At 39.0% G+C, this 24,766-nt stretch overlaps 1 protein-coding gene across 2 annotated transcripts; it reads right to left on the bottom strand.

Annotated features, from left to right (window-relative positions):
- Positions 1 to 1,244: 1,244 nt before the first annotated feature.
- Positions 1,245 to 24,105, bottom strand: MSL3 (MSL complex subunit 3). 2 transcript variants are annotated; one of them, XM_059818376.1, is made up of 13 exons: positions 23,988 to 24,105; positions 21,854 to 21,936; positions 21,095 to 21,190; positions 20,434 to 20,534; positions 19,414 to 19,505; positions 18,484 to 18,606; positions 17,852 to 18,012; positions 14,468 to 14,626; positions 13,741 to 14,003; positions 13,249 to 13,358; positions 12,959 to 13,058; positions 12,415 to 12,499; positions 1,245 to 2,163 (listed from the first exon to the last, which is right to left on the bottom strand). In XM_059818376.1, the coding sequence occupies exons 1-13, from the start codon at positions 24,084 to 24,086 to the stop codon at positions 2,064 to 2,066; spliced, it is 1,572 nt and encodes a 523-aa protein (XP_059674359.1). In that variant the 5' UTR covers positions 24,087 to 24,105; the 3' UTR covers positions 1,245 to 2,063. The 2 variants fall into 2 exon arrangements, with proteins under 2 accessions (XP_059674359.1, XP_059674369.1); XM_059818386.1 differs by lacking the exons at positions 19,414 to 19,505; positions 21,095 to 21,190; positions 21,854 to 21,936; positions 23,988 to 24,105 and having other exon boundaries at positions 20,434 to 20,503.
- Positions 24,106 to 24,766: the final 661 nt, after the last annotated feature.

Genomic DNA, 24,766 nt, shown 5'->3' with positions numbered 1-24,766 from the left:
ACTAGACCTTCAGAATTTTTCCCCTCTCACGTCTTTTGAGAATCATCACAATCTATCATCACAAGGCAACACCGACAGTATTAATAACCCCTGTATGCAGAAATTGTCATTTTAACAATTAAACGCTGTCACAGAATAAGGTTTAAACTCCGTTCATAACTTGCCTTGTACTCACAGGTACCAATAGTGGAACAAAACCAGATTTGGCATATTATACACACTCTAACATTCCTGCAACAGAAAGTATTAAGAATGGAGTTTCAGGTAGTATTCCAAGATTAATCTCTTGTTAGTCATTAGCATTTTGCTGAACCATCTTTTTAGAAAAACAGGGTCTAAGCCTAGAATGAAACATGTTTGAAAAGTGGATTTTTAGCTACTTAGATTCTGTTAGAGATTCCAAACTTCTGCAATTTTAGAATGACTAAAACTTACAAATGTTTTTTTTTGGTACAACAGAAATGCATTAAAAAAGAGTAGTACTACTAAATGGTAATCTTTAAAAATAATGATGACCAAATCTGCATGCATCTATGCCAAACATATAACAACCATTAACACTCTTTATAGAAGTTTTTCTAAAAAACAGAACCCAAATTGCTAAAACCAAGGTAATCCTCACCTTTTCAGTTCAAAAGCTTTAACGCACCAGCACACTCTGAGAAGTGAGTGACAATGAATGTCAACAGTAGATTTCAGACTTCCTTTGGCCTCTTAGTCTAAGTTTGCCATTGACATTTGAAGCTGATTCCTCCTAACTACTAGTTTCTGCAAACCTGAGAGGAATGCGGAGTTTTGCATTACAGGTTAAGTGTTCTAACGGAAGTCTTCTGAACTAGGAAGGATTACAGATTGATTAATGCAGTAGTCTATGAGCCTTGAGTCTTATTTTCATAAGTGCTTTTAAAATCTGTGTCTGTCTTGACCTAGCAGAGGATTCTGAAGCCCAGAGTTCTGAGTAGTGGATGAGGTTTTGATGACAATCAAGACAAGAATTATATTTCCATTAATTTCTACTGAATGTATTGTCAGATTTCTAGGAACTCAGTACTCACTGAATTCCTACTTCCAGAGCTAAAGTGTTTAAAACTGTCTAAAGAGACATCCTTCAGTCTGTAAAGAAAACCCAATGATACAGAAAGGGCTTCTCTCCCTGTGTTGTCAATGCTCCCACCTCTCATTATATGCATACTTAGCAATCTCAAAAATACTAATCAAGCACAAAGATGATTTTTTAGTCAAAATCACACATTTACACAGCAGCCACTGTGAACTTTATTTAAAAAAAAAGAAGTGTTTGCCAGTTAAACTGCCATCACTTTATTGACTTCTCCACTTGTAGAAAATGAGTTCTTTTGTAATGGCTCTGGAAATCATTTATTGCCAGGTAAATGGTGAATCACTGGCAGCGTATGCTCTCCTTGGAACTCTGGCAGCCTTACCATGAAAAAAGCTATATACACACCTTTGCAAAATGCAAAGCAAGCAACATATCTTTCAATCAAGCAATAAAGTCATTCTTGAGGCAGATGTCATGCTAGCCAAACAGCAAAACCACCTTTACATTAAGCAATCTTTTCTATCATGACAGTTCCACAAAATGAAGTGCAATTTGTGAGGGAAAAAAATCCGTAAGACACCAGTTATGCATTCTTCTTCACGTAACTGTGTAGTCAAGTCTTATTTCTCAGGCTGGAGAGGTTGAGCTAAAATGAAACACAGCATGATGGTCTATCTTCATGAAAATGTCCTGTTGCTAACGCATCTGCTTTTGCCTCCTTTCCTCTTTAATAGTCCTATGCATTAGAAGCCAGAACAAGGCTTCTTCATTCATCTGGAGTCGGAGTTATATTCAGTCCTCTAAGCAGCTCACAATGCAGTCTGTAACACATGTCTGAAGAGTTCTCCGTTCTCAAGTAATCCAACCACCAGAGAAGATATTCCCCTATTTCTTCAACTCCAGAAGTGGTTTTAATTCCTTTTTCATCTTCATCTTGTAGCCATGTAGCAAAATAGCATTGTCATGGGCTACGTATAGTAGGATTTAATCTTTATTAATAGCATCAGTAGATTGCCCGAGGATTTTTAGTACTGTAGTAGGCTTCACATGCAGCTACATAAGCAGATTCTGGGAAGAAATCATCATGGTATTCTGCTAAAAACCTGAGAAGAATGCACACAAAAAAAAAAAAGAACAGAACATGAAACATTTAAGAGAAAAGCTATTTTCAAGTTCATTTTTAAGCTCAGCAAAACCACAGCCTCAGAATTAAGAATTATTATAGTTTGAAATTTGGCATACAAAAGGCTTGCCCTATTTTTACAAGTTTTACATAGTGAGAAACAGCCTTCCCCTATCACTCTCAAATCCAAATAGCATTTAAAAAATTTGCTCAAGGTCAATTAAAAAAAAAAGTTGAAGCTACGCAGAAAAGAATGCAAAGAACTATCACAGAAGAAAAAAGTGAAGATATCTTTCTGCAACTTCTGTTAGTCACCTGCTCAGCATGCTATTTTCATTTATATCAAAACCATGATTTTCAGTTATCGTTATGTCAGTATCTTAGACAAGTGGCCAGTGACCATTAACTCAAACTGTATCTTTTAAGGTAAGTAAAGCTATTATTTCTTCTTTCATGTGCCTGTGCATTTAGGGTCTCCACCCTTCATGCCTATCTCATTTAAGTATGGCTCTCAAAGACAAATGTGCATCCTTTGCAGAAATCTGAAACTAGGGAACTGGATTTGCAAGCTGGTCTTCAAATATTATTCCAACAGCTAAGCACCCAATATTTTATCATGTCTTCCTGCTCTACTAACATACAACTCTTTCTTTGGTTTAGGACTGAAAATGAAAATAAACAGTGCTGCTACTAACACCAGTAACAAACAGCTAAAATGACCATAAACTCTCTGCTCTTTCCTTTATATACAAAGATACCGGGTATACAAATGGGGGCAAAAGGGCAAAATGGTTCTTAAACCCTGAAGTACACCAACAAGTTGTACTTCACAAAAAAACACAGACCTTCAAAAATACCTGGATATTAAAGATCTGCATCAATAAACATGGCAAAATGTTAGCTACAGGTTCTCTGTTTGAGTTAGAGTGGGAAGCAACGGAAACAACAGGAAACAATGTCATTTGCAGAATCTGGTTTCTCTCAAGCACCAGTGGCTAGGGAGATGACTTCACTATGGGAAGCTAAAAATATCAGTTTAGCATAACCAATACTCTGGACACAGAAAATCCAAACTAAAAAATAAAAATGTACAGGTGAACGCGATTAAAACTATAGTGTTTCTCCAACCTCACTCACAGTTACACTGCCTGAACTAGGCATGTCCTTTGATCTTAAGAAAGCCAAAGCATCAAAGAATACTGACAAGATTCTCTACATAAGGCAATCTAAATTTAATCAGGAATATATTAATTGCTGAGAGCCCATACAGAAAGGTTACAGCACAAAACCACAGATAAATGAAAAAAAGGTTGATTTTTACACACACAGACACACAACCCTTGTACTTACACATGGGCATCAAACAAGTGCTAAACTGGAGATTACATCCTACTAATTCCAGGAAAAGCAGTGAGAAATACAAGCTTTTTTAGAAGAAATCTATCCTTCAATGTGTCACTATTTATTTAGAAGGCACTTTGTCAACTTCCTCTGTACTTGCTTATTTCACAGGAATTCTGTAATTAACAGTATAGAGGGACATAGGGTTGTTTCTGTTGTAAAACATTTCAGGTTTAAGACATGCAAGTGAACTGGCTGGACAACCAATACACTTCCAGAAGATCAAATGGCAGCTTGTTTTTGTTTTTAAAATATTACCTAAGGAATTGAGCAGAAAAGGCTCTATTACATGACCCGTAACAGTGTCTAATCAAGCACATAATTTCTAGTAATATTCATCTGGGCAGGTACTGCCAAAAAGGGAGAAGGAGCTTTACCATATTTAAAGCAAGGATCCAGCTGGCTCTGCCACAGACTGACACCACATAAGCTATCATAATAAATGTGTAAGAGCTAAGTAAATTTAAAGTTCCACAGAGTCTTCATTCATGCAATCCTAAGTGCATTAAATACTTTAGCATACTTTTTACTTATAAGTATTCATGCTGTGCTAGTTCCTCATTGGGTCCAACAGCAGCTTCCAATTTTATTAAATAGCACGAAGCAAAAAGGATTACACAATTAAGGTTGAGAGATAATTTAAAAAAACTTCTATGAAAACTATTTTGCCTAATCAAAAAAACTGTTTTCAATATTAAAGCATGTTACAGTTGAATTGTACTAATTTCCTATTTGCAGAAACAAAGGCATTTAAATAAATGAAATAAAAACAGCAGTGAAGTATTTTCCCCTGAAAGAGCAAACGGCAGTCACACTCAATGCAATGAACTACTAAGCAGTGAATACAAATTAGTTAAACTTTGGCAAAAGAATGAACCAGAAAAAATAGTTTTATTCTTTTCTTGAACTAAAATAAATAGGACAAATCTAGATTAAAACCACCAATATTTGATTAATACACTGTTTGAACCACAGTACTTAGTGATTTACTAGCTCTTGTAATTAAAACCATTCACCACCTACTTTTCTAGGCTTACCAGGCCATAAATTGCTATAATACTTTATCAAATGCTTTTTTTTCCTGAGATAGAGATACCCCTTAGAAAATAATCCAAAGAAACCCAAAACCAATTCACACAATCAGATCCTCCTAATCTTCACTGAAAAATGTCATTCATTTGCACTACACACATGCACACCTTACTCTAGGAAAACCACTACAAAAGAGTACTGAAATCATAGCAACTTAAAAGCTAAAAAAATAACTGAGTCATCAACTGCTATGACCTCTGACTGTAATTAGCTACAAATAACTTTCTGGGATATGTGGGGGTGGTATGAAGTGAGTGTGATAAGGCTTAAAACTTAACAGACTTGAGTCTAACTTTTAACATACTTAGACTGCACAAGATTAAGATGAGCCACGAGTGGAATTTAATTAATAATTCATTAATTCATTTAATTAATAATTCATTAACACATGTTAATGACTTCGAGATAAACAAACTACAGGGGCCAATCAAATTCTTAGTGTCACTGGATAACATTCCATAAAACACAGTACCACATGCTAGATCATACAAGGGAGTATGTTTCAAGAGGACATCAATATAACAAAGGAACCTTCAGAGGACATTGAGTAGCTGACAGTTACAAGAATTTTAAGGGCAAGTAACAGGAAACAGATTCACCTTCTCTTACAAATTTCTTGACTTTTACTTAAGATCATCAGTCATAAATGCCAGTTTGGTGCAAGATAAAGTGACAGCTGGTAAAGACAAGAAATTTTAGCTGAGATGCTTGTGGCACAGCTACAACTCAAAAAAAGAAAAAGCAGGCAGAACGCATGCAGTCAAATGTACCTCTCTCTGTTTGTAATGCAACAGCTGTGAAAAGCAAAATACCCCAAAGCTAGCAAATACAAATTACTTTCTGCAGAGAAGCGGGAGGAAACGGGCAAAATAACACAAGGTCAGCTTCTATCCCAGTCCCTTGTATATCTGTATACAAAGAACAGTGGCACTTCTGAAACTGCTTTCTATTCAAACTACATCGCAGTGCAAAAAGCTGGCACAGAAATATTAGGAGTCTCTTAGCTACTGGATATTTCACTAATGCTTTGCTCTTGGAAAAGCTGAAATAGCACAAAGATCAATTACACTGGCACCTGCAAGTCACGAGCCAAGATTTAAAAACAGAGGGAGCTGTACTTAGAGCAAGCAGAGCCAACATTCAGCTATAGATCAGAAAGCACATTGCTATTTAGCTATTCAGAAATTGCTTCATTACTTTTAACTTACAAATCTGATAAATTCAGTCACCTGTTGCATTATTGCCTTTTTAATTTTTATACTTTTTACAGAGTTCATATGCGTACACCTACACAGTGAAACTGCTTACAAGTAACTGACTTTTGAGATGCACAGTCCACACAAACATCTTGATGTAAGGCTGCACACTTTTTTCTCATCATAAGCATCCACAAAAAGAATATTTAAATTTTACACTCATGGTCAGAACAGAGAGGTAACATGGCACAATGCAGCTATTTCCCTCTCTACCACAGGTTCCTAGAAGAGCAACACTTAAGAAAGAACTAGAGGGGATGGAGACAAGGGAAACAGACACGTGGGCAACTTAGCTTGAAGAATTCCTATGTTCTGATCTTCAAGTGCGGCAGTCTGTAAGCAAGCTTACCTCAAATGACTCCAAGCAATAGCCTCACAAATATACTACCATCTGGCTGAGAGTTATGCAGGCAGATCTACCAAAAAGAGGCATGGAACTATCATTATCCACGTTAAAAGGCCACTTGACATACATATGTCAGGAACATTTCTTATAGTCACTGAATGAGCATGAGCTTTTAAGACTGTCATTTGGTAGTGAAAATGTCCTTGTCTTGGCAGCATCAACACAACCTATTACCTGAAGTCTCTGCATGAAGAAAAACATTCTTGTAAACATCAGCTACCATCACATGAATAAATTCAGGGACAGCCTGAAAAGTGTGAAAAGCACGAAGAGAGGAAAACCTTAATAATTTTGAGAAGGACAACCTCAGCCATAAAGGTATAAGAATAGAGTTAAAAGGAAAAGTTTCCAGGAAGGTGACATCTTACACACTTTTGCTACAGAGTTCTAGCATGTAAGCAGATGTTTTGATGAGATCGGTGGCCTGGGCTAGATGCTGTTTGAAAGGCAACTGTAATGATCTATCTAAAGGAATTTGCTTGAAGAGCATGGTAAGTCCTAACTCCGAGTCACCTCATCAAAAGAAATGTCATTAGCAGATTAAGAAGCTATCTCTTCTCCGAGACTACTACTCAAATGCAGGATTTGAAAGCTAAAACGCTTAGTTTCACAGAAAAGCATATGCCACCACCTGCCCCCACCCCCTCCAATTGATAGACATGTCTCCATCTGGAAGGCTGTTCAGGGCAAAAGCTCACCAACATAAAGTTCATCATAACCCCAATGCAGTCAACAGAATGAGTGAAGGGAAAAGTTTCAGACGTTTATTCTGATATTCAGTGGCTCAAGAACCATGCTAAAAGCACAGACAGACTTGTTTTGTTGACTGGACTCTTGTCACTCATCCACATACAGAAACCAAGATCATCTTCCTTGGCCTTGAAGAGCAAGTGCAGAGAACTCTGAAAATACCAAGCTGCCAGCATAACATTTCCGGTAATTAGGCTGAGTGAGTGAAAATTAAAAGTGGTAACTTCTAGTAGGCCTTTTGCGAAAACAGTCCTACAGGAGCTTAATACAGGAGTCCTTGGTTGGTCTTGAGGATGACAACCCACTTTTGGCAAGGCCAGTACAGATCCCAGAATCAATTCCTAGAGCTGCCTTCTAAAAAAGCTACCATAACACACAAAATATTTTGGCCAGCCTCTCACTTTAGATGCACAATCCAAACCTCTGCTACTATAATTAGGAATATGCTCATTCAAATACGCAGGCACCTGATGATTTGGTAAGCAGAAGGAAGAGAAGCAATCCACATGGTGCAGTTTCAGCAAGTATTTTTGGCAAAGCAATCAAACATTAGTCAAGAACAATAAGCACACATGAGCAGATTCTGCAGACCAACCAGACAACAAAAGCCTACTGAAAATAAGAACCTGCACCAGGTACTCATTGGCTAAGAAACATTCAACATAAATGTGCCAAAAGTTTGAGAGGACCCAAAATGGCAGTTACCTTTCTACCCATCCAATGAATACAGTGAAGCCCACATAAAACTGTAGTAACACCCTAAAATAAGGCATATACATTCACTGTGCCAGTAGAATTCCTTCATTTCCAAGTGTTTTAAAACTTTAAAAAAGTTCCTTTACCTGTTCGTGCCTCTAAACCCACCTGCCCATTTACACTCAGAACCTTGATTTTCTCACATTTAGGGTCCAGTTTCTAATATGTCATAATTGCTATGCTGCACAGGTACTTTTTGTCAAGTAACCAGTTAATCTCAAAATTGAGAGGCAAATAGAAAAGCCCTAATCAATATAAGAAACAGTAGCAGAATTGCATTCTTTGTGATCTTTCAAAAAGTGATTTTTAATCAGTTCCCATCGTGCAACTTTATTAAGTCACAATGAGCAGGAACTCCGTCACAAGCACCTTCACCTAAATAAAGATGTTTTCTATTCCATTCACCATGTGCAATGCTTCATTCTTTCATTCTCAGAAAGCCACTAATAACCTCTCATTAACTGCACATTAGCACAGACTAGTGGTCATAATTCACCACTGCAATTATTTATAATAAAATTATTACACTCAAAAAATGTTGTGCTTTCAAAACCAGAGATTATTTCTTACGGTTACCTCAAACAACTTGTCATCTTTCCATATACACATTTTATTATCACAGCCCTCTAATTTGGTCACATTCCAATTTGGCATCCTTCTCATAAAATACTCGACAGTATTAAAATACTTTTCTACCCATGGAACAGAGTGGCACAATAGATACAAGCAGGTTGCAAAATATCAAGAAAAAAAAGATCTAAAATGAAAGAGACAGCTTACAGGATATATTTCAAACTCAGTATCAGTGGTTTATTTTAACAAAACCAAAGTCTTTGACCATTAAGAATGTACTTTTGCATAATCTGAAATACTACATATTGGCTTCATCTGGAAAAGCATATTAGAATTTCTAGAAGCATTATTTTAGAAGTATTTCATCACTTATTCTTCTGTATTTCATGAAAGTCAAAATACCTATGGCTTTCTGAAGTGCTGTACCATTTTGTTTTGCTTTTTTTCCTAAAATGCAAACAACACTGACTGAAATTACCTCAGTGAAGATGGGTCTTACTATTCTAAAAGCAGACATGTGATATTCTCCTAATTTTTGAGTATCTCCTATTGGTCAACAGTCCTGAGAATTGACCTCTCTGATCCCAAAACAGTTTTACAAGTCAAGGTGTGTTCAAATCAATGGAAATGGCAAAACAAACTGGCAGCTTCTTGCCTATCATTTCTCACCACTTAAGCAGCACCTGGAGGCATGCTAGGCACCTCACAATACAGAGAAGTTGTATAATACAGCACATAGAGCATTTTATTAAAAATATGGCTGAAATAATGGACTTGGTTAAAAGGCAATACTTACTCCATCTCAAAAACTATTAACAGGCAGGAAGATTTAATCAGGGGTCCTTTGCTAGTAAGATTACCAGTTAGTAGGCACCAGTTACTGTGTTAGCTTCCACTGCTTGCTCCTGAAGACTAAACTCAAACTGTAAGTGAAATTCGGTGAAACCAGCTGGTGAGTTTGTCACTAAAGTCCATTTCAGACTGTTACTCTTCTGCAAGTATTAGGTATTATTTCAGACCTAAATAATTTGAAGTGAAGACTAAGAGTTTTGTACTTAATTTGAGAAACTGATTTTCTACACTTCTGCAAATCGTGTAATTGAGAAATCAACTTTCATGTTCTCCATGAAGACATTTTCATTATGCATAGCTGTAGAAAGCTGCATTAAGCACAAAGGGTAGAGTTTCTACTTAATATGAAACTCAAAAAGATGTATTTCATACATCCTTTAAAAATGTATGTTGTCTGGGAAACAGAGATCAATCTTGTCTAGCAGCAATCTGGGGGTATGACTGGAAAAATACTACCCATGTAGCATCTCAAAGTGAATTAATGCATCTATCAAGTACTGAGTAAACTCAATAAAACAAGCTTCCAGACAAAGTGTTATATTAAATAAGTCTCAGTTTCTCAGCCCACATGAGATTAATAGTACAAATGTTAAACGAAACTGCAAATTTTAGCCATAAAAATCGTAATTCAAAATTAAATCAGTATCTATGCCAGAATTAAATCAGTTGTGTACCACATGGAAGTTTTATTTAAAAATACATAAACTACTTATGCTTGGACTACTCTACCTAGAATTTAAAGAAGATTCAGAAACAGTTTTATTAATGCAAACAGACAGCTTCAATCCTTTGTCTGCTATTAGAAAAATAAAGAAAAGGAGAGTACTTCAGCTTGTCACTCAAGAGCAATTCACCAAAAGAAATTAGGCAGTCTTACGTAAACCGGCTGCTATCATCTAATGCATACAAACTGTGCAGGACAGTTCTTACCTTTCAAAAGGTAAGCCAGAATAGAACTGATAGAAAATATTTTTAATAAACATCCATTAAACCTTTCATTCCCAAAAGGGAAAAGACAGAATGTGGAAATTGAAGAACTAGTACATAATGTCACCTCAGCCTCAAGTTTTCTCTTGTGATAATGCAGAAGTATTTCTGTGATAAAAATCAAGTCTGAACAAGTTTCTAGAAACGTAATTGTTTGACCACTTTCAGTGACATGTGGGACAAAGAAAGAAATAACCCAAATGAAAGACGTCCTAAAGACCCATGAATACATGTTGAAAAAAAAATCTAATAATTTGCATTGGTTTCTATGTTACCTATTTGAATACACAGTAGCATATCTGGTAAGGAAACTAGTCTAAGAAGAATATTTATGGCAAAGCTACCTAAGATCAAATACTTCCTACAGCAGTAACTATAACTTGGAAGCTTTTTCAGGAAGGCTCTTAATTTGACCAGTTTTGACAAAACCATAGTAATCATTACTTTAGCATAGAGAAGAAACCTTGAGAACAGCATCAGCAAAACATACATGACACTGGCTTACAAAGCACTTGAAAAAACACACACAGCCCTTCAATATTTTGCTGTACCAAATATGAGATACCCACACTATGCTTGCCTTGGGGGGCTCATTTTGGTATAGTTGTAGTCTGGTCTTGAGGACTGAATGCCCCCTAATACTGGAGCACACTTCTGGTTAAGTGATTTCCAAAAGGAATCCAGCTTGTGTACTCAGAGCACTCTGCAATGCAACACAAAGCATGGTAAGCAGGAACTACTGAGAGATTTGCTTTAAAAGCACAGTTCTATCTGACCTAAAAATTATGATATGGAAACATCTTCGATTTTTTTTTATTTTATTTCTGTTTATAGGCAACTACACATTTCAACAAGATGGTCAGATGGAAAAAATAAGACACGTATGGATACTATCACTAGAATTTTCAGTTTAATCACCTGGGGGTGGGGGACATGTTTCCTCCTTCCCTCTATTCCACTCCACCACAGCTCATCCATAGAATGGGTATGGAGAAACTGCATTTAAGATGCTGAAGTGTAGAGACCTGCTCTGACCAACACAGAAGAATCTGAACAGGCAGAGGTCTGATAAAAACTGATTTGTTCCACAGTGAGTTAAGCACCCTAAATAATATTCACCCCAAGCAAAAATAGGTTTCCAATGATAAGCACTAATGCTGTCCTGCTTAAAAGTATTTTGAATACTAACAAGGATCTAACAAAATACAGATGTAAAAAGGAATCAGTAAAAAAACCTTAATGCTTCAAGAGAAAAATTTTGTATTGTAGAAACTGACATTTGAGACATCTTTTATTTTCAACAAACAATTAAAGTAAAAACATTTTAAAGCTTTCGTCTCCCTGATCTCTAACAGGACTTTTGATATGCTAGTGCCACATTATGTTACTTTTCAGTATGTGGCTATTTAAGAGTCTTTGACCAAAATTAAGTTAGGAGTTCCACATTTGTTCCAGATGTTTACTATTTACAACACTTTCTCCTATAAGTTTGCCTTGGCAAATTTATTTTCTACTGTACTGATGCTGCACATTACAGTGCCACACTAGATATCTTAACTACCACTACAATGTCATGCAGAGATACTAACTAGAGTACCTGACAAACAAAGCTGATCATGGTGCAGTTATAACCATACTGACTCCAGACGTGGACCTAGTGTGATGAGAAGGAGTTTGGGTACTCCTGCAAGTCACTGCATTGCATAAGAGAGAAACCTTTCTGTTTAAAGCTCAATTAGGATAGACTTTTCATTAAAAACACTACCATAATTAAAAACATATTCTAAACCACAAGTTTCTCCCCCGCTAATATTGATGCAACATCCAAACTCTCAGATTATGCTCTGAAAAATAACAATGCAGTGTTTGTATTTCTTCACAAAACATGCTTCTTAACCAAGTCAAACTTGTCATTCTACACATACTAGCAAACAAGCTTTAATACTTCAGTTCTCTATCACTGTGTTTATCAAAATTTTAAGCAGGGAGTTCAGGTTCCCTTCAATTTGAATTATAGAATCAAAAAATCTTCTATTAATCTTTATTCAAATTATTATTGTAGTTATAGAAAATCCCTTTTAAAAACCCTTTGTCATTCCAGGACACTTAGATCTATGTAACAATGCAAACACTGCTGTGGTACATTGTGTCACATTACCTCAGAAACATTTCGAAGTGTTTTACTAAAGCCTTTAGGTTTTTGTCAGGAAAGCACATCTTCCCCAGTATTTCTGGTAGCTTTACTGCAAATAAGAGAAATAATGTTTACAACTGTTCTTGTAAAAGCAACTTCTAATTACTTTTATCTACTATAGAGAAAAGAAGAATATAAAAATTTCTTCTCCCTGCAGCCTCCACTTCTCTTTGCAAGTTACTCAGTGATCTTTCAAAGCCTTACTAAAAAGAAACATGCTAAGAAAGTGAATGCTTCTTGGTCTAATGATGCTTGATAGTGTACTGGAAGTAATGTTTGCTTGCTTTTGTTAAATGAAGGCTTACAGAGCCAGTAAAAGATAACCAAATTTATGAACAGCCTAAGAGTTTTAAACAGACTAAAATGTACATTTCTCCAAGAATAAAACTAAATGTGATAAAGCAAATAGAAAAATCACACAGATACGGTCACTGGGGAAAAAAAAAAAAAAGAAAAAGAAAACAAATAAAGCAGTTCTGATTGAGCACAGAGTTTTGCATCAGTTTACCAAACATCCGTAGCAAATGTTGAGATCCATAGATATATGAGGGAGGTGGTGGTTGATCACTTGGTGGATAATTCTCTGGCATCAATTTCCAGGACAAAACCTAAACATAAAATGTGAAAATGTTGGTTATGAAATCTTTATAGCACCATAAATAATTTAGTCTGTGCAGAACTTCAAAATCAAAGATGAAATAAGTAATACAAACAAAATCTTTTCTTACATAACCCTACTCTGAGGTCCATGAAACCTTTAATCACTGAATCTAGGACAGTAACATAAAAATCTGTTACCTCATTCAATTCATTGTTTCTTCTACCTTCAAAGCCAGTAAAAACTGCACTCCCCTCTTTGCTAGGAGTCAAAGTTATAGGTGAAGATGATCCACTATGAACAGGGGTTTCTTCAAAAGAGAAGGAAAAACAAAACAAAAGAAATTATAAGTAAATTTTATTATCTGTTTTGTGGAACTATAAGCCATTAAATTAAACTAAGGCCTGCTGCTAAAATGTTTGAAGTCTTAAACACTGGAATTCAATAAATGCTATCCTAAAGTAGGCTCACAGAAAAGCAGCTCCTTGAATTCTGTTGAGAAATACAGTACCAAAGTACTGAGAATATTGCTTTGTATTTCTCCCTTTGATATAAGGCCTCAGAGATAAACAATTGGTACAAAAAGTAATGAATTCCCACTTCAATCATTCAGTTCACAGTCCACACGCCATTAAAAAAAGAACAGGACTTAAAATCTTGTTTAGAGCAACAGTTTAAAGAGCAAAACCTACTTTTTTCCAGGTGCAGGAAGAGCTTTGGCATAGAAGCCGGGGTCTCAAGATGCCGTCGTTTGGGTTGTGGGGAAGCACTGCTTTCTGATAACCTGTCGCAGTTAGAGCTATGGCGTGTAGAACGTCTCAGCGACTGCAGAATTTCAGGTTCAGCTTTTCGTCTTTTTGGCGTTGCTGGCTCCCCTGTTGTAGGCTGGCTGTCAGTTGACTGAGGCGTTGGCGGATTCAACAGAGGAGGGCTTGGGGAAAGCTCCTCCTGATTTCTAGGAATAAAGGCAGCTTTATGGAAGTGAAGAGACCAGGGCTCTTCCCCCAAAAGAGATTCTTCTGGTTTCACATATCTTGTTAAATACTTATTCAGATGAGACAGCCTCCCCCCTATAACTATCAAAGTGACGAAGCCTTCTTTTAAATACTGTTTTCCAGAAGTGTATTATTTTCAAATTTAAAAGTTAATTAATATAAATTTACATTTCAATGTAGTTTTTTTCCCCCACAAAGTTGCAGCGTAACTCTGCACCAGTCAGTACACATCCCTTTTGAAGTTAACCAGATAGAAATTCAGAATCTGGATTCAGGCAAGCAATTCACAGAAAAGTTCATCATTTTATCAAGACAATTTTTAAGTCAAAGTCTGTGAGAAATCATCCTATTCTGAACACATAACCACATTCTATTGCACTTTCCTCAGGTGATAAGCAGTATAGACTCTGTATACCCAACCTACCTGTTAGTATTTGTTGAGTTTTCTTTGATGGGAAGAAAGAATTTTGATGAAGTCACCTTCTTAAATTGAGCTTGTTCATAAGGATAGAGCAAAATTAATGGAAGTGTGAAGTCAAAGGTTATTCTCAGCCCATCCACCATCTCTTTACATAGCTCAACACTAGAGAAAAAAAACAAAGGATTATTAATTTCAAAGTTGCATGTCAAAATTTTTCAGTGTAGTTGTAGGAAATTCCCTTTTAATACAGATCATAATGTCTTAACTATGATATGCTGACTTCATCACTAAGTAATGATGAGTGATTAAAAGTGTACTTGAAGAGACAGTGACTGCTGTTGGCAACTTCAGACAAATACAAATTTTAAAAGACTGCTTAGTAAAGTCAAACAAAATCATACAATTGTTTTATTGTATTACTATTTACTGGATTAATAAAATCTACTTTACAGTACATAAATTTCGCTAGTTTTTCATGTAAAAATAGTTTTGGTTTTCAAAGTTTACCAGGCTCAAAAAAGAGGCACCTGCCACAAAAAGTAGTAAGTACTCAATAGATTGAATCTCTGTCTAAAAGGCATATGCAGAATTTGATCTATAGCCACTAAGATGCAGTTAAGGCTGTGCTTAAGAGATATCCAGTGAATCAATAAAAACAGATACATTTGCATTGGAGATCAGTTTCCAATGGCCTGCTCCTGGTAAGCAAAGCACTACATTTAGAGGCTACTAGGAGCTTCAGTTTTGGGCTTGTGTAAAAGACTCACGGTGCTAGGTGGTGAGTAGATCTGCTGTTACAAGCAGGACCAAGAACACTGAGTCCAGCCCACCTCCAACACCTCGCACCTCTATGAAGGTATTCATCTCTCACATCTCAAGTGCATATATGTGTACGGTAACAGTAATTCGATTCTGCCACAATGACCCACATTAGAAATTCCATATCTCCTATTACCATTCCATACTACCTGCTAAAACTACTGCTTTTTTTTTTTTAAACACTATATATGAATTGGGTCAAGGGACCATCATGTGCAGAAATTCTATCACATCCGAGAAGGTCAATTACCTTCTGTATTACAGCAGCAAGGGCAATACAATAAAGTTGTCAGCTGAATCTCTCCTACTTAATGGATGACTGAAATTTTCCTTATTAAAGCACATTCTTTATTGAGGAAGTCACTTAAACATACACCTTTAAAAATCACAATGTGTGTACAACCTTCTGTTCATGTTTCTGATGCCTCATCTAACTTCTTGTTTGGGAGATTATATTACAAAGAAGAAAAGTATCATTAATCTGTCAAATAATGAATGACATCAATATAAACCAAGACACTCACATAGACCAAAATATTGCAAGGAATAGCATAATTATGTACCATTGAAATAGAACGTGGTAACAAAAGTCAAGATTTCTCTTTGATAAAATACAAGATTTCACCTCAGTGTAGACTTAGATAAAGAAGCAGTCTCATCTAATATTGAGAATCTTTAACATAAGAGAAAAAAACAACAAACAAAAAAAACACTGCAAACACGCAGGGTTAACACACTGCATTTGAAGCATGGTAGAAGAATATACAGCTCAGCTGAAAAAACAGCAACTAAGATGCAATCGATTTTAATAAACAGGATTGGTATTACTACACACATTGTTTCCCTACATATTGACCCTAGGATTTAAGAGGATATGTGATAATGACATTTAAAAAAAAAAAAAAACCACACCTGCACTTGGAATTCTCTATAAGTGTTTGTATAAATCTTTTATCCTTTATAAAATTTGAACCTGTTCAGTTTTATTTAGGCAGGGAATTCTCATATCAGATACTCTCTCAGGGCTCAAAAAATTCTTCACATAAACAAAAGCAACACATTCTTCCAAAACAGGTCACAATATTACAGAAACACAGAATGATAGGGGTTGGAAGGGACCTCTGGAGATCATCTAGTCCAACCCTCCTGCCAGAGCAGGTTCACCTAGAGCAGATTGCACAGGAACGCGTCCAGGCAAGTTTTGAGTATCTCCAGAGAAGGAGACTCCACAGCCTCTCTGGGCAGCTTGTTCCAGTGCTCTGCCACCCTCAAAGTCAAGAAGTTCCTCCTCATGTTTAGAGGGAACTTCCTACGATCATGTCTGTGCCCGTAACCTCTTGTCCTGTCACTGGGCACCACTGAAAAAAGACTGGCCCCATCCTCCCGGCACCCACCCCTTAAGTATTTATAAGCATTAATAAGATTCCCCCCTCACTCTTCTCTTCTCCAGACTAAAAAGACCCAAATCCTTCAGTCTTTCCTCATAAGAAAGATGTTCCAGTCCCCTAATCATCTTTGTAGCCCTTTTGCTGTACCCTCTCCAGCAGCTCCCTGTCCTTCTTGAACTGGGGAGCCCAGAACTGGACACGGTACTCCAGATACAGCCTCAGCAGGGCAGAGTAGAGGGGGAGGATAACCTCCCTTGACCTGCTTGCCACACTCTTCTTGATGCGCCCCACGATGCCATTGGCCTTCTTGGCCACAAGGGCCCATTGCTGGCTCATAGTCATCCTGTGGTGCACCAGGACTCCCAGGTCCCTTTCCACAGAGCTGCTCGACAGCAGGGCAGCCCCTAACCTGTACTGATCCATGGCGTTATTCTTCCCCAGGTGCAGTACCCGACACTTGCCTTTGTTGAATTTCATAAGGTTCCTCTCTGCCCAACTCTCCAGCCTGCCCAGGTCACGCTGAATGGCAGCGCAGCCTTCCGCTGTGTCTGCCACTCCTCCCAGCTTTGTGTCATCGGCAAACTTGCTGAGGGCACACTCTATCCCTTCATCCAGGTCACTGATGAATATATTGAACAGGACTGGACCCAGTACTGACCCCTGGGGAACACCACTTGTTACAGACCTCCAACTAGACTCTGTGCCCCTAATCACAACCCTCTGAGCTCTGTCTATCAGCCAGTTTTCAGTCCACCCCACTGTCCATTCATCTAGCCCACACTTCCTAAGCTTGCCTATGAGGATGATGTGGGAGATGGTGTCGAAAGCCTCGCTGAAGTCAAGGTAGACAACATCCACTGCCCTCCCCTCATCTATCCATCCAGTCACGCCATCGTAGAAGGCTACCAGATTGGTCAGACATGACTTCCCCTTGGTGAATCCATGTTGACTACTTCTGACAACCTTCTCTTCTTCCAGATGCTTTGAGATGATAGGGTCTCTCTCACTGATAAACAAATTGTCAGTGTCACTGTACTATAGGTATCTGTCAAATATTTTAAGCCCCATAAATACACATAGATCACAGTATAAGCTCACAGAAGTGAACAGCTTTAAAATAGAACAATGACTGCAAAGTGATTCTTCTTGTGACAACAGAGCTGGACTAAAGACTACTTACTTCTTCTCCGGTGGCACATAATGAAGATTCATATTAGTGTGTGGAGTCATCTGATGGTGCCGAGATCTTTCATTGGCTGAAAAAGCAGCATTAATAGCAAAATGTTTCACATATGACTCCAGGATGGTTATTATATTTGTCTGACAAGGAAGCTTCACTAGCTGAAAAAGAAACAACAAATTAATGTCTTACAAAAACAAATAGTAAGTATACCAAGCTAAAACAGGAGCTTGTAACGTACTGACTAGTTTAATAAGTCTCTGTTACATGAAGTTATTTCATAAGTGATCAATTTGAACGCTTCAACTGCATTTTTGATCAATCCTTTATAAATGTCTGGAGAAACAAAAATATGGTCAGGTTAACAAGCTTACTACATTTCCAGCTTTAAAAACAATCTGCACTCTAAACCACAATTGGGTACTGAAATGTTACATTCTTAAATATAATGACATCACTGTTCTAGCTATAGAGAAGTCTGCTCCCTACACTCTTTTTATTCTTCCTTATATCGCCTAAGCTCACCTTTGCAATAAAGTTCAAAAAAACCAGGAGTTGTTATACGCAAGAACTACTTCTGATGCCCTCCCCACACTGACGTCCACATTCATTTCATAGCTTTTATTTCATACCCGTTTTCTTCTATTAATATAGTAACAATCTTCCTCAAGCTTCTTTTTCAAGACTTCAGGAATTTCTATGCTTATTGCTCTTTCTTCCATGTCCCTTTTTGTGTGAGTGTCTTGTTCTTCTTTCTACAACAGACCAGTGCAAGAAACAATATATTAATTGTGCTTTTGAATATTAGTAAAAGAGAACTTCAGTAGTCAGGATACAATACAACAATCAAGTTTTGTCATGCAAAAATAAAATATATAAAGTATAGTAAATATTTAAGTGGATAGTAGCCTTACTGCAAGCAATTTAACAATACTGCTTTGAAGTCATCTGTGAATTCATTTTTTAAAACTTTTTTAATTTAGCATTTGCTTAAGTATTTAACACAAAAGAACAAACAGCAATTTGTTAGGTTTTGCTGCTTCAGATCACCCACGCTGTAGAAGTTAGATTCCACAGACCTTCAGAACAACTGTTTACACTGTACTTTCTTTTCGATAATGTAGAGAAAATAAATGTTTTTTCTCTAAGTCAGTCTTCTACATTTTAATTTAAGACCAGAGTTGACATGCCCATTTCACATTAAAATACAAAAGCCAGAAAGATCCTGCTGCTGTTAGAATTTGTTCAACCTGCATAGACCAGTAAAATTTTACAGCACCCACAAACCTGGATAATCTAGTTTGCTATGTTTTCTCACATAAGCCTTATGTGTAGAAAGAGAGGAAAAGAAACAAATGTGTATTTTTAGATCAATATCAAAGAATTCTACAAGAATATGACATCTTCTATAATGTTCAAAAACTCAACCACAGTAAGCACCAGAAGAAAATTATGCTTTTAATTTCAGCTAAATAACCAGCTGTGGCCTATATTTCATCTACTTCAATTTTTCCAGTTTTAAATACAGATGTTCAAATTCAGTATGGAGCTCATGAATATACCATTTCTGTCCTCTCTTCTATGTCACTTTCTTCACTTTTTATTTCTTCATCTGTTCCTTCATCACTGTCATCAGAAGAAGAACTACTTATAGCTGCATAAAAGAGATTTCACGTATTTATCTCACATTATTACATTGCAGATGTTAAGACCAAAAAAATTCAGGCCTCAATGCAAAAAAAAACCACCACACAAAAACCCAAAAAACACAACTACCTTGTTATATTTAATGAGAATGAATAATTCTAATTTCTTTAAACACACAAGTATTATTTACAGCACACTATAAACTTTTTAAATACATATGACAAGAAGTTTACTGGAAGTATTCTTGAATCCCCTCTAATTGAAAAACATTCACTTTTAAAAGCTCCCTACATTTCTGAACACCCAGAAATCTTTTCAGTTTTTATTGGACTTTAGTTCTGAACAGGGGATTAACATATTAATCATTCAACCAGAAGGTCTGGATCTGTGCAGCAACAGTTGCCAGAACATCAGTTAAGTGCCAGCCAGTGTTCCTGCTGGTTTTCAAGCTACAAAGAAAAATGCTATGAAATGAAAGAGCTGGCTTGAGAGTGAAATCAGCCAGTCAGCTGACAAGAAACAGACCTTTGTGCCAGGTAGACTGGGGGGAAAAAAAAAAAATCTTACTGCCCCCTAAAATATGTAGAAACACTAGCAGGGGAAAGTGTCTTGTTTCCTAACACCAAATAAAGAAAACCGAGGGCTTCTTGCACCTAGTAATAGTACACTAAACAAAGCAGCATTAAGTTCTGAAATCACTGATTAGAATAGTTGAGTGAAAGTGACACAAGGAAAAGCCTCTGGAACACAAGAAAGGAGATAACAGATGCTTAGCATGAAACATGCTCATTCTTCATACGAGTGCCTCTGTATATTTCAAATAGGACTGTAATATTCTCGTGTCACCCTAATAGCAAGTTACAGCATGCACTGTACCCCTAGCTCAGAAAATTAAAGGCATCATGCCAGTTATTGAAGAATGAAAACAAGCTCACAGTTTTCACTACTCTCATCATTTTCTTCAGCAGGAAGGCTTTTTAATACAGAGTCAACACCAGGCAACCTGCAACGTCTCTTCTTTCTTCCCTTTCTTCTCCTACAGAACATAAAACGGTTCACTGAAATTTGGATAATATTATTTAATTTATTTATCCTAGCTAATTACATTACATGCAAACGCACAGGAAATGTATATTTATTTTAATTAATTAATGTTGAAATAATTTCGACAATGCTTATTTGAGAGTGGATACCTTAATGTGCGTACATTACCTCATATTCGTGTTCTCAAGCAGATCCTCAAGCCATGGCCAACCAATATTAGATTATTGCCTTTGGCTGAAAAATACTTCAGGTTTTCCTAAGTTATTTTTCAAGTATATTTCTTTGGGAAGATGTAGATCCAATACACAGGCATTTTGCAGCAATAGTTAAGAATAACATAGTTATTAAGTGTTAGTCATTTAGTGTGTTGTTTAATAACAATATGTAGGTATCTACCTTAGTATGAGGAGAGGAGCTCTCTAGAATGCACTAACTGTACTGAGTAGTTATCTACCATCTACAGCATGAGCTTAGAGGCCAAGCTCACTTTCAGACACCTGCATGTATCTGTATGAATCTCTCATTCATTTTGAGACTAAAAGGATTCCTTACATGCGAGCCACAGCCTTCCGCGCCAATTTACGCTGTAATCTGCGGTTTTCGTCTGTATCACGAAGAACATGATCTTCAGCTGCCCATCTATCCCAGCTAAGGATATGTCAAAAGAAAATTATTAACAGCTATGAATATATGCCACTCATGATTACTAGTGAATTAATATACATTAAATCTAAAAAGCACTCTTTTAATGTCATTCAGAAGCAATAACTGTATCACAAGGTTTGCATCCTTTTATATGCACATGGCTTCAACTCTCCTGTTGCTGTCTAAGATCTCTCAAACCTTGACTTAACATACGATAGTCTTTGTAGCACCGCCACATGCTATAGATCCTAGCCAGAGACTGCACTCATGTACTGGCCTTGATAACCAAACAATCCAGGTCTAGATTTGTACTGGCCTTGATAACCAAACAATCCAGGTCCAGATTTGTACTGGCCTTGATAACCAAACAATCCAGGTCCAGATTTAACAAAGTATAAACTCCTTTTATTAATGGAAACCTAGGAGCCACAAGTATATGCCAAAGACAGTTAACCCACGAAGTTTAAACTCATGGCTATCAAACTGATCCACTGAATTTATGGATACAGACCAACTGTCAACATAAGGAAGTACATTAAAGGCATTCATAAAACCAAAAAATATTCATGCAAACATCAAAGTTCTTTGACATTCTATGCAATGCTTTTCTATGCAGAATAAAATAGAAGAAATGGGAGAAGTGAAACCATGCATACAGGTTCTTACCTTCTGTTCCAACCGTTAAAATGGATCAGATATTCTGGAATCTTTCTGCCTTTCTCATCTTTTCCAACAACAATATCAACAATCTGAAACAAATATTGAATAGCATGTATTAAAAAGCTTGAGAGAAAGTGAGCTTTACAGTATTTAGGGAATTTATACACAAAGAAAAATAAGAAATGTTTATTTACGGAAATGAAATATACCTATAATTTTGCCAGTGAATATTGATATAAGCAAAAGATACAGATTACACTAAACACTAAACTAGCTTTTTTGTTGACCACTTTTAAAGTTGGGGACTGCTAACCATCTTTGTCCTGTCCTCAGATGTCCCATGCTTTCAAGACAAACAAAGGGAGATGCAAAACAATGCAGATATGTGGACATACATCTCAGCTGCTAAGGTTTTCTCCTGTGTCTTGTCTCTTCATGCCTTTAAAGCAGGAGACAGAGTTCTATATATATAAACCTCAGAAACACTGCTCCCTTGAACAACACTGAATCTTAGCCACAAAACATTAAAAGGCTTTGTGAATATCTGAGCCTTTGTTTTCTTCCTCTCTTTCACGCATGTAAAATGGGCCTGTCTGAAGGGCCTGCACCTCAAAAGAAAAAGACATTTCAGATGGATCATTAAAAAGAGCATCAGGACTAGTAATAACAAAGGAATCATTCTGCCTGCACTTGAATGGCTCTCAACAGAACATGAATCTCCAGATGCACCCAATAGTTAGGCTACAGTAATGTTTTAACTTGGGAGTCCAGAATTTAAGAACTATTGATGGAGTCAAGGACAGTTATGCTGGAGTTTGGGGTATTTGGAAGTAAAGAAGAAAACACTATTATTTTTTGCACTTAGATTACCTCTAGGGCTGGCAACTAAAGCTGTTGGGGTGGTCAGAACATAGGAATACATGTACAAACAAAAGGGCAGCCCAAAATATTAGAGGAAGGTGGAGTTCCTGATCAAAGATGTTTGAAACGCACTGATCTACACAACTAGCAAACTTGTAGCAAAAAGAATGAAATTGGTCAGGAATCCAACTGCAATACCTCCTTTTTCACCCCTCTCTGTAACAAAACAAAACAGCACAACAGAACTGTTTGCAACTTAGGTACAGATGAGATTTAGGACTGAAAAATTATTTCGTGTCCCACTGATATCCCAAAAACAATAACATATTTACATAAAGCTCTACAATTACTGTCACAATTCTTAAGGCCAGGCCCAAGTGAGTCAGTCACCTCTTACTGCAACACTTACGGTCCACCACTCACTACTTACTATCACATTTCTGTATATTCTCCTGTACCATCGGCACCATTTAAACCCTTTTGAAAGGCAGAAGGAAGGGCAGCAAGGGTAGGAGAGCAGGGCGGGAGAATAAAACAAGCTACGCTACGGAAGTACAGGGATGAAAGTAAGATTTCAGAATTACTTTGCAGGTGTTCAGCCGAGAACGGAAGGCGGGAACCGAGTCTGACACTTCCAGAGCCCCTCGGCGGCTCTGCTCGCTACCTGACGCCAGAGCAAGGCCCCGACGGCCTGGGCTCCATCGCCTCTTTGTCACCCAGGCAGCGGGACGCCTCCGCCCCGCGGGGGGAAGGCCCAGAGGCTCGGACGCAGCTGCTACGCGCACCCGCCACCCCCGGGCGGAGGGGCCGGGTGGGTGGGGGAAGAGAGCCAAGTCCCGCCGCGGGGCCGGGATGAGACGCCCGGGGGACAATGACTGCGGCACAAGGAGGAGGGGAGGAGAGGCCCGGCGGGGATGGGCACCGCCTCGCTTTGTCTCTCAGCCCCGTGGCGGCGGGCGGCCCCCGCCCTGCGGCCTCTTCGCCTGCTCTCCCCCTCCCCGGCCCAGCGGCCGTTTGTTTCTCGCAACAAGTGCTGCCGGCGAAGCCGCCTCCCCCCTCCGCCTCCTCGGCTGGGCCCGCAGCCGCTTCCCCCTCCGCCTCCCGCCCGGGGGCGCGCGCAACGCCCAGCGGGGAGCGTTAACGGCAGCAACGGCGGCGGGCCGGGCTCCGCGCCGGCCCCGCCCCTCCGCGTTCCCTCCTGCCCGGCGCGCCTCGCGGCTGCCTCGCGGCGGGGCGAGAGGAGGTGAGAGGGAAGGCAGGGTCGCGCGCGGCGGGTCACCTTGGCATCATAGAGCACTTTGGCCTTGGTGGGGTCGGGCTCGAAGCAGAGAACTCTCTCCCCCCGGTGGAACTTAAATTTCATTCCCCGCGAGGTCATTTGTTCATCATGGCGCAAAGGAGAGGAGCCCCGCCCCCTCCCGCGGGGAGGTGCCGCGGCCGGCCCCGCCCCGCCCCTCGCGGCCCCCGGCTCCTCAGGCCGAGGCAGGCGGGCGGGCGGGCAGGAGGGAGCGTTTTGGGATGCTGCGCCCGGCTTCCTCGGCCCTCCGCGGCTGAGCGGCGGCCGACCGCGACCGCTGCGGAGCCGGGCTGCCCTCCTGTGCCCGCCCCGCCGCCGGTCACGCGGGGTGCGGGCACAGGTGGCTGGGAACCGGCCGCGGGAGGGGCCGTGGCGAGGGCGCACGTACCTCCGGGCGGGAGGGCGGCCGCCTGCCCTGGGCTAGGGGAGCCTGGGCTGGGTGGCGCCAGAGGTCTCGGCCCTGGCAAGCCACCCGGCTGTGCTGCCCGTGCCCCCCCGCCCCGGGAGCGTGGGCCGGTACCCGCCTGCGGAGCGCTGCGCTGGAGAGCGTAAGTGCACCCCGAGAGCAACAGCGGCCCTTCTCTCCGCCACTGCTCCCCCTAAACGTCACCACACAGTTCCCATTCGTTACCCTGTTTCCTCTGTTCTCCACTAGGCAAAGATGTACTCCCAAGATGGCTACTGATACACTGTAACCTCCTTCAAGGTTTGTTTTCCTCTCTACGGTTCTTTTAGCCTTCCTGCGAGAAAATAACACTAGA

The sequence above is a fragment of the Gavia stellata genome, chromosome 1 (genome assembly GCF_030936135.1).
Source record: "Gavia stellata isolate bGavSte3 chromosome 1, bGavSte3.hap2, whole genome shotgun sequence".
Taxonomy (NCBI): Eukaryota; Metazoa; Chordata; class Aves; order Gaviiformes; family Gaviidae; genus Gavia; species Gavia stellata.
The sequence above is the reverse complement of the archived record's forward strand: the minus strand, read 5'-3'. Positions and strand labels throughout refer to the sequence as shown.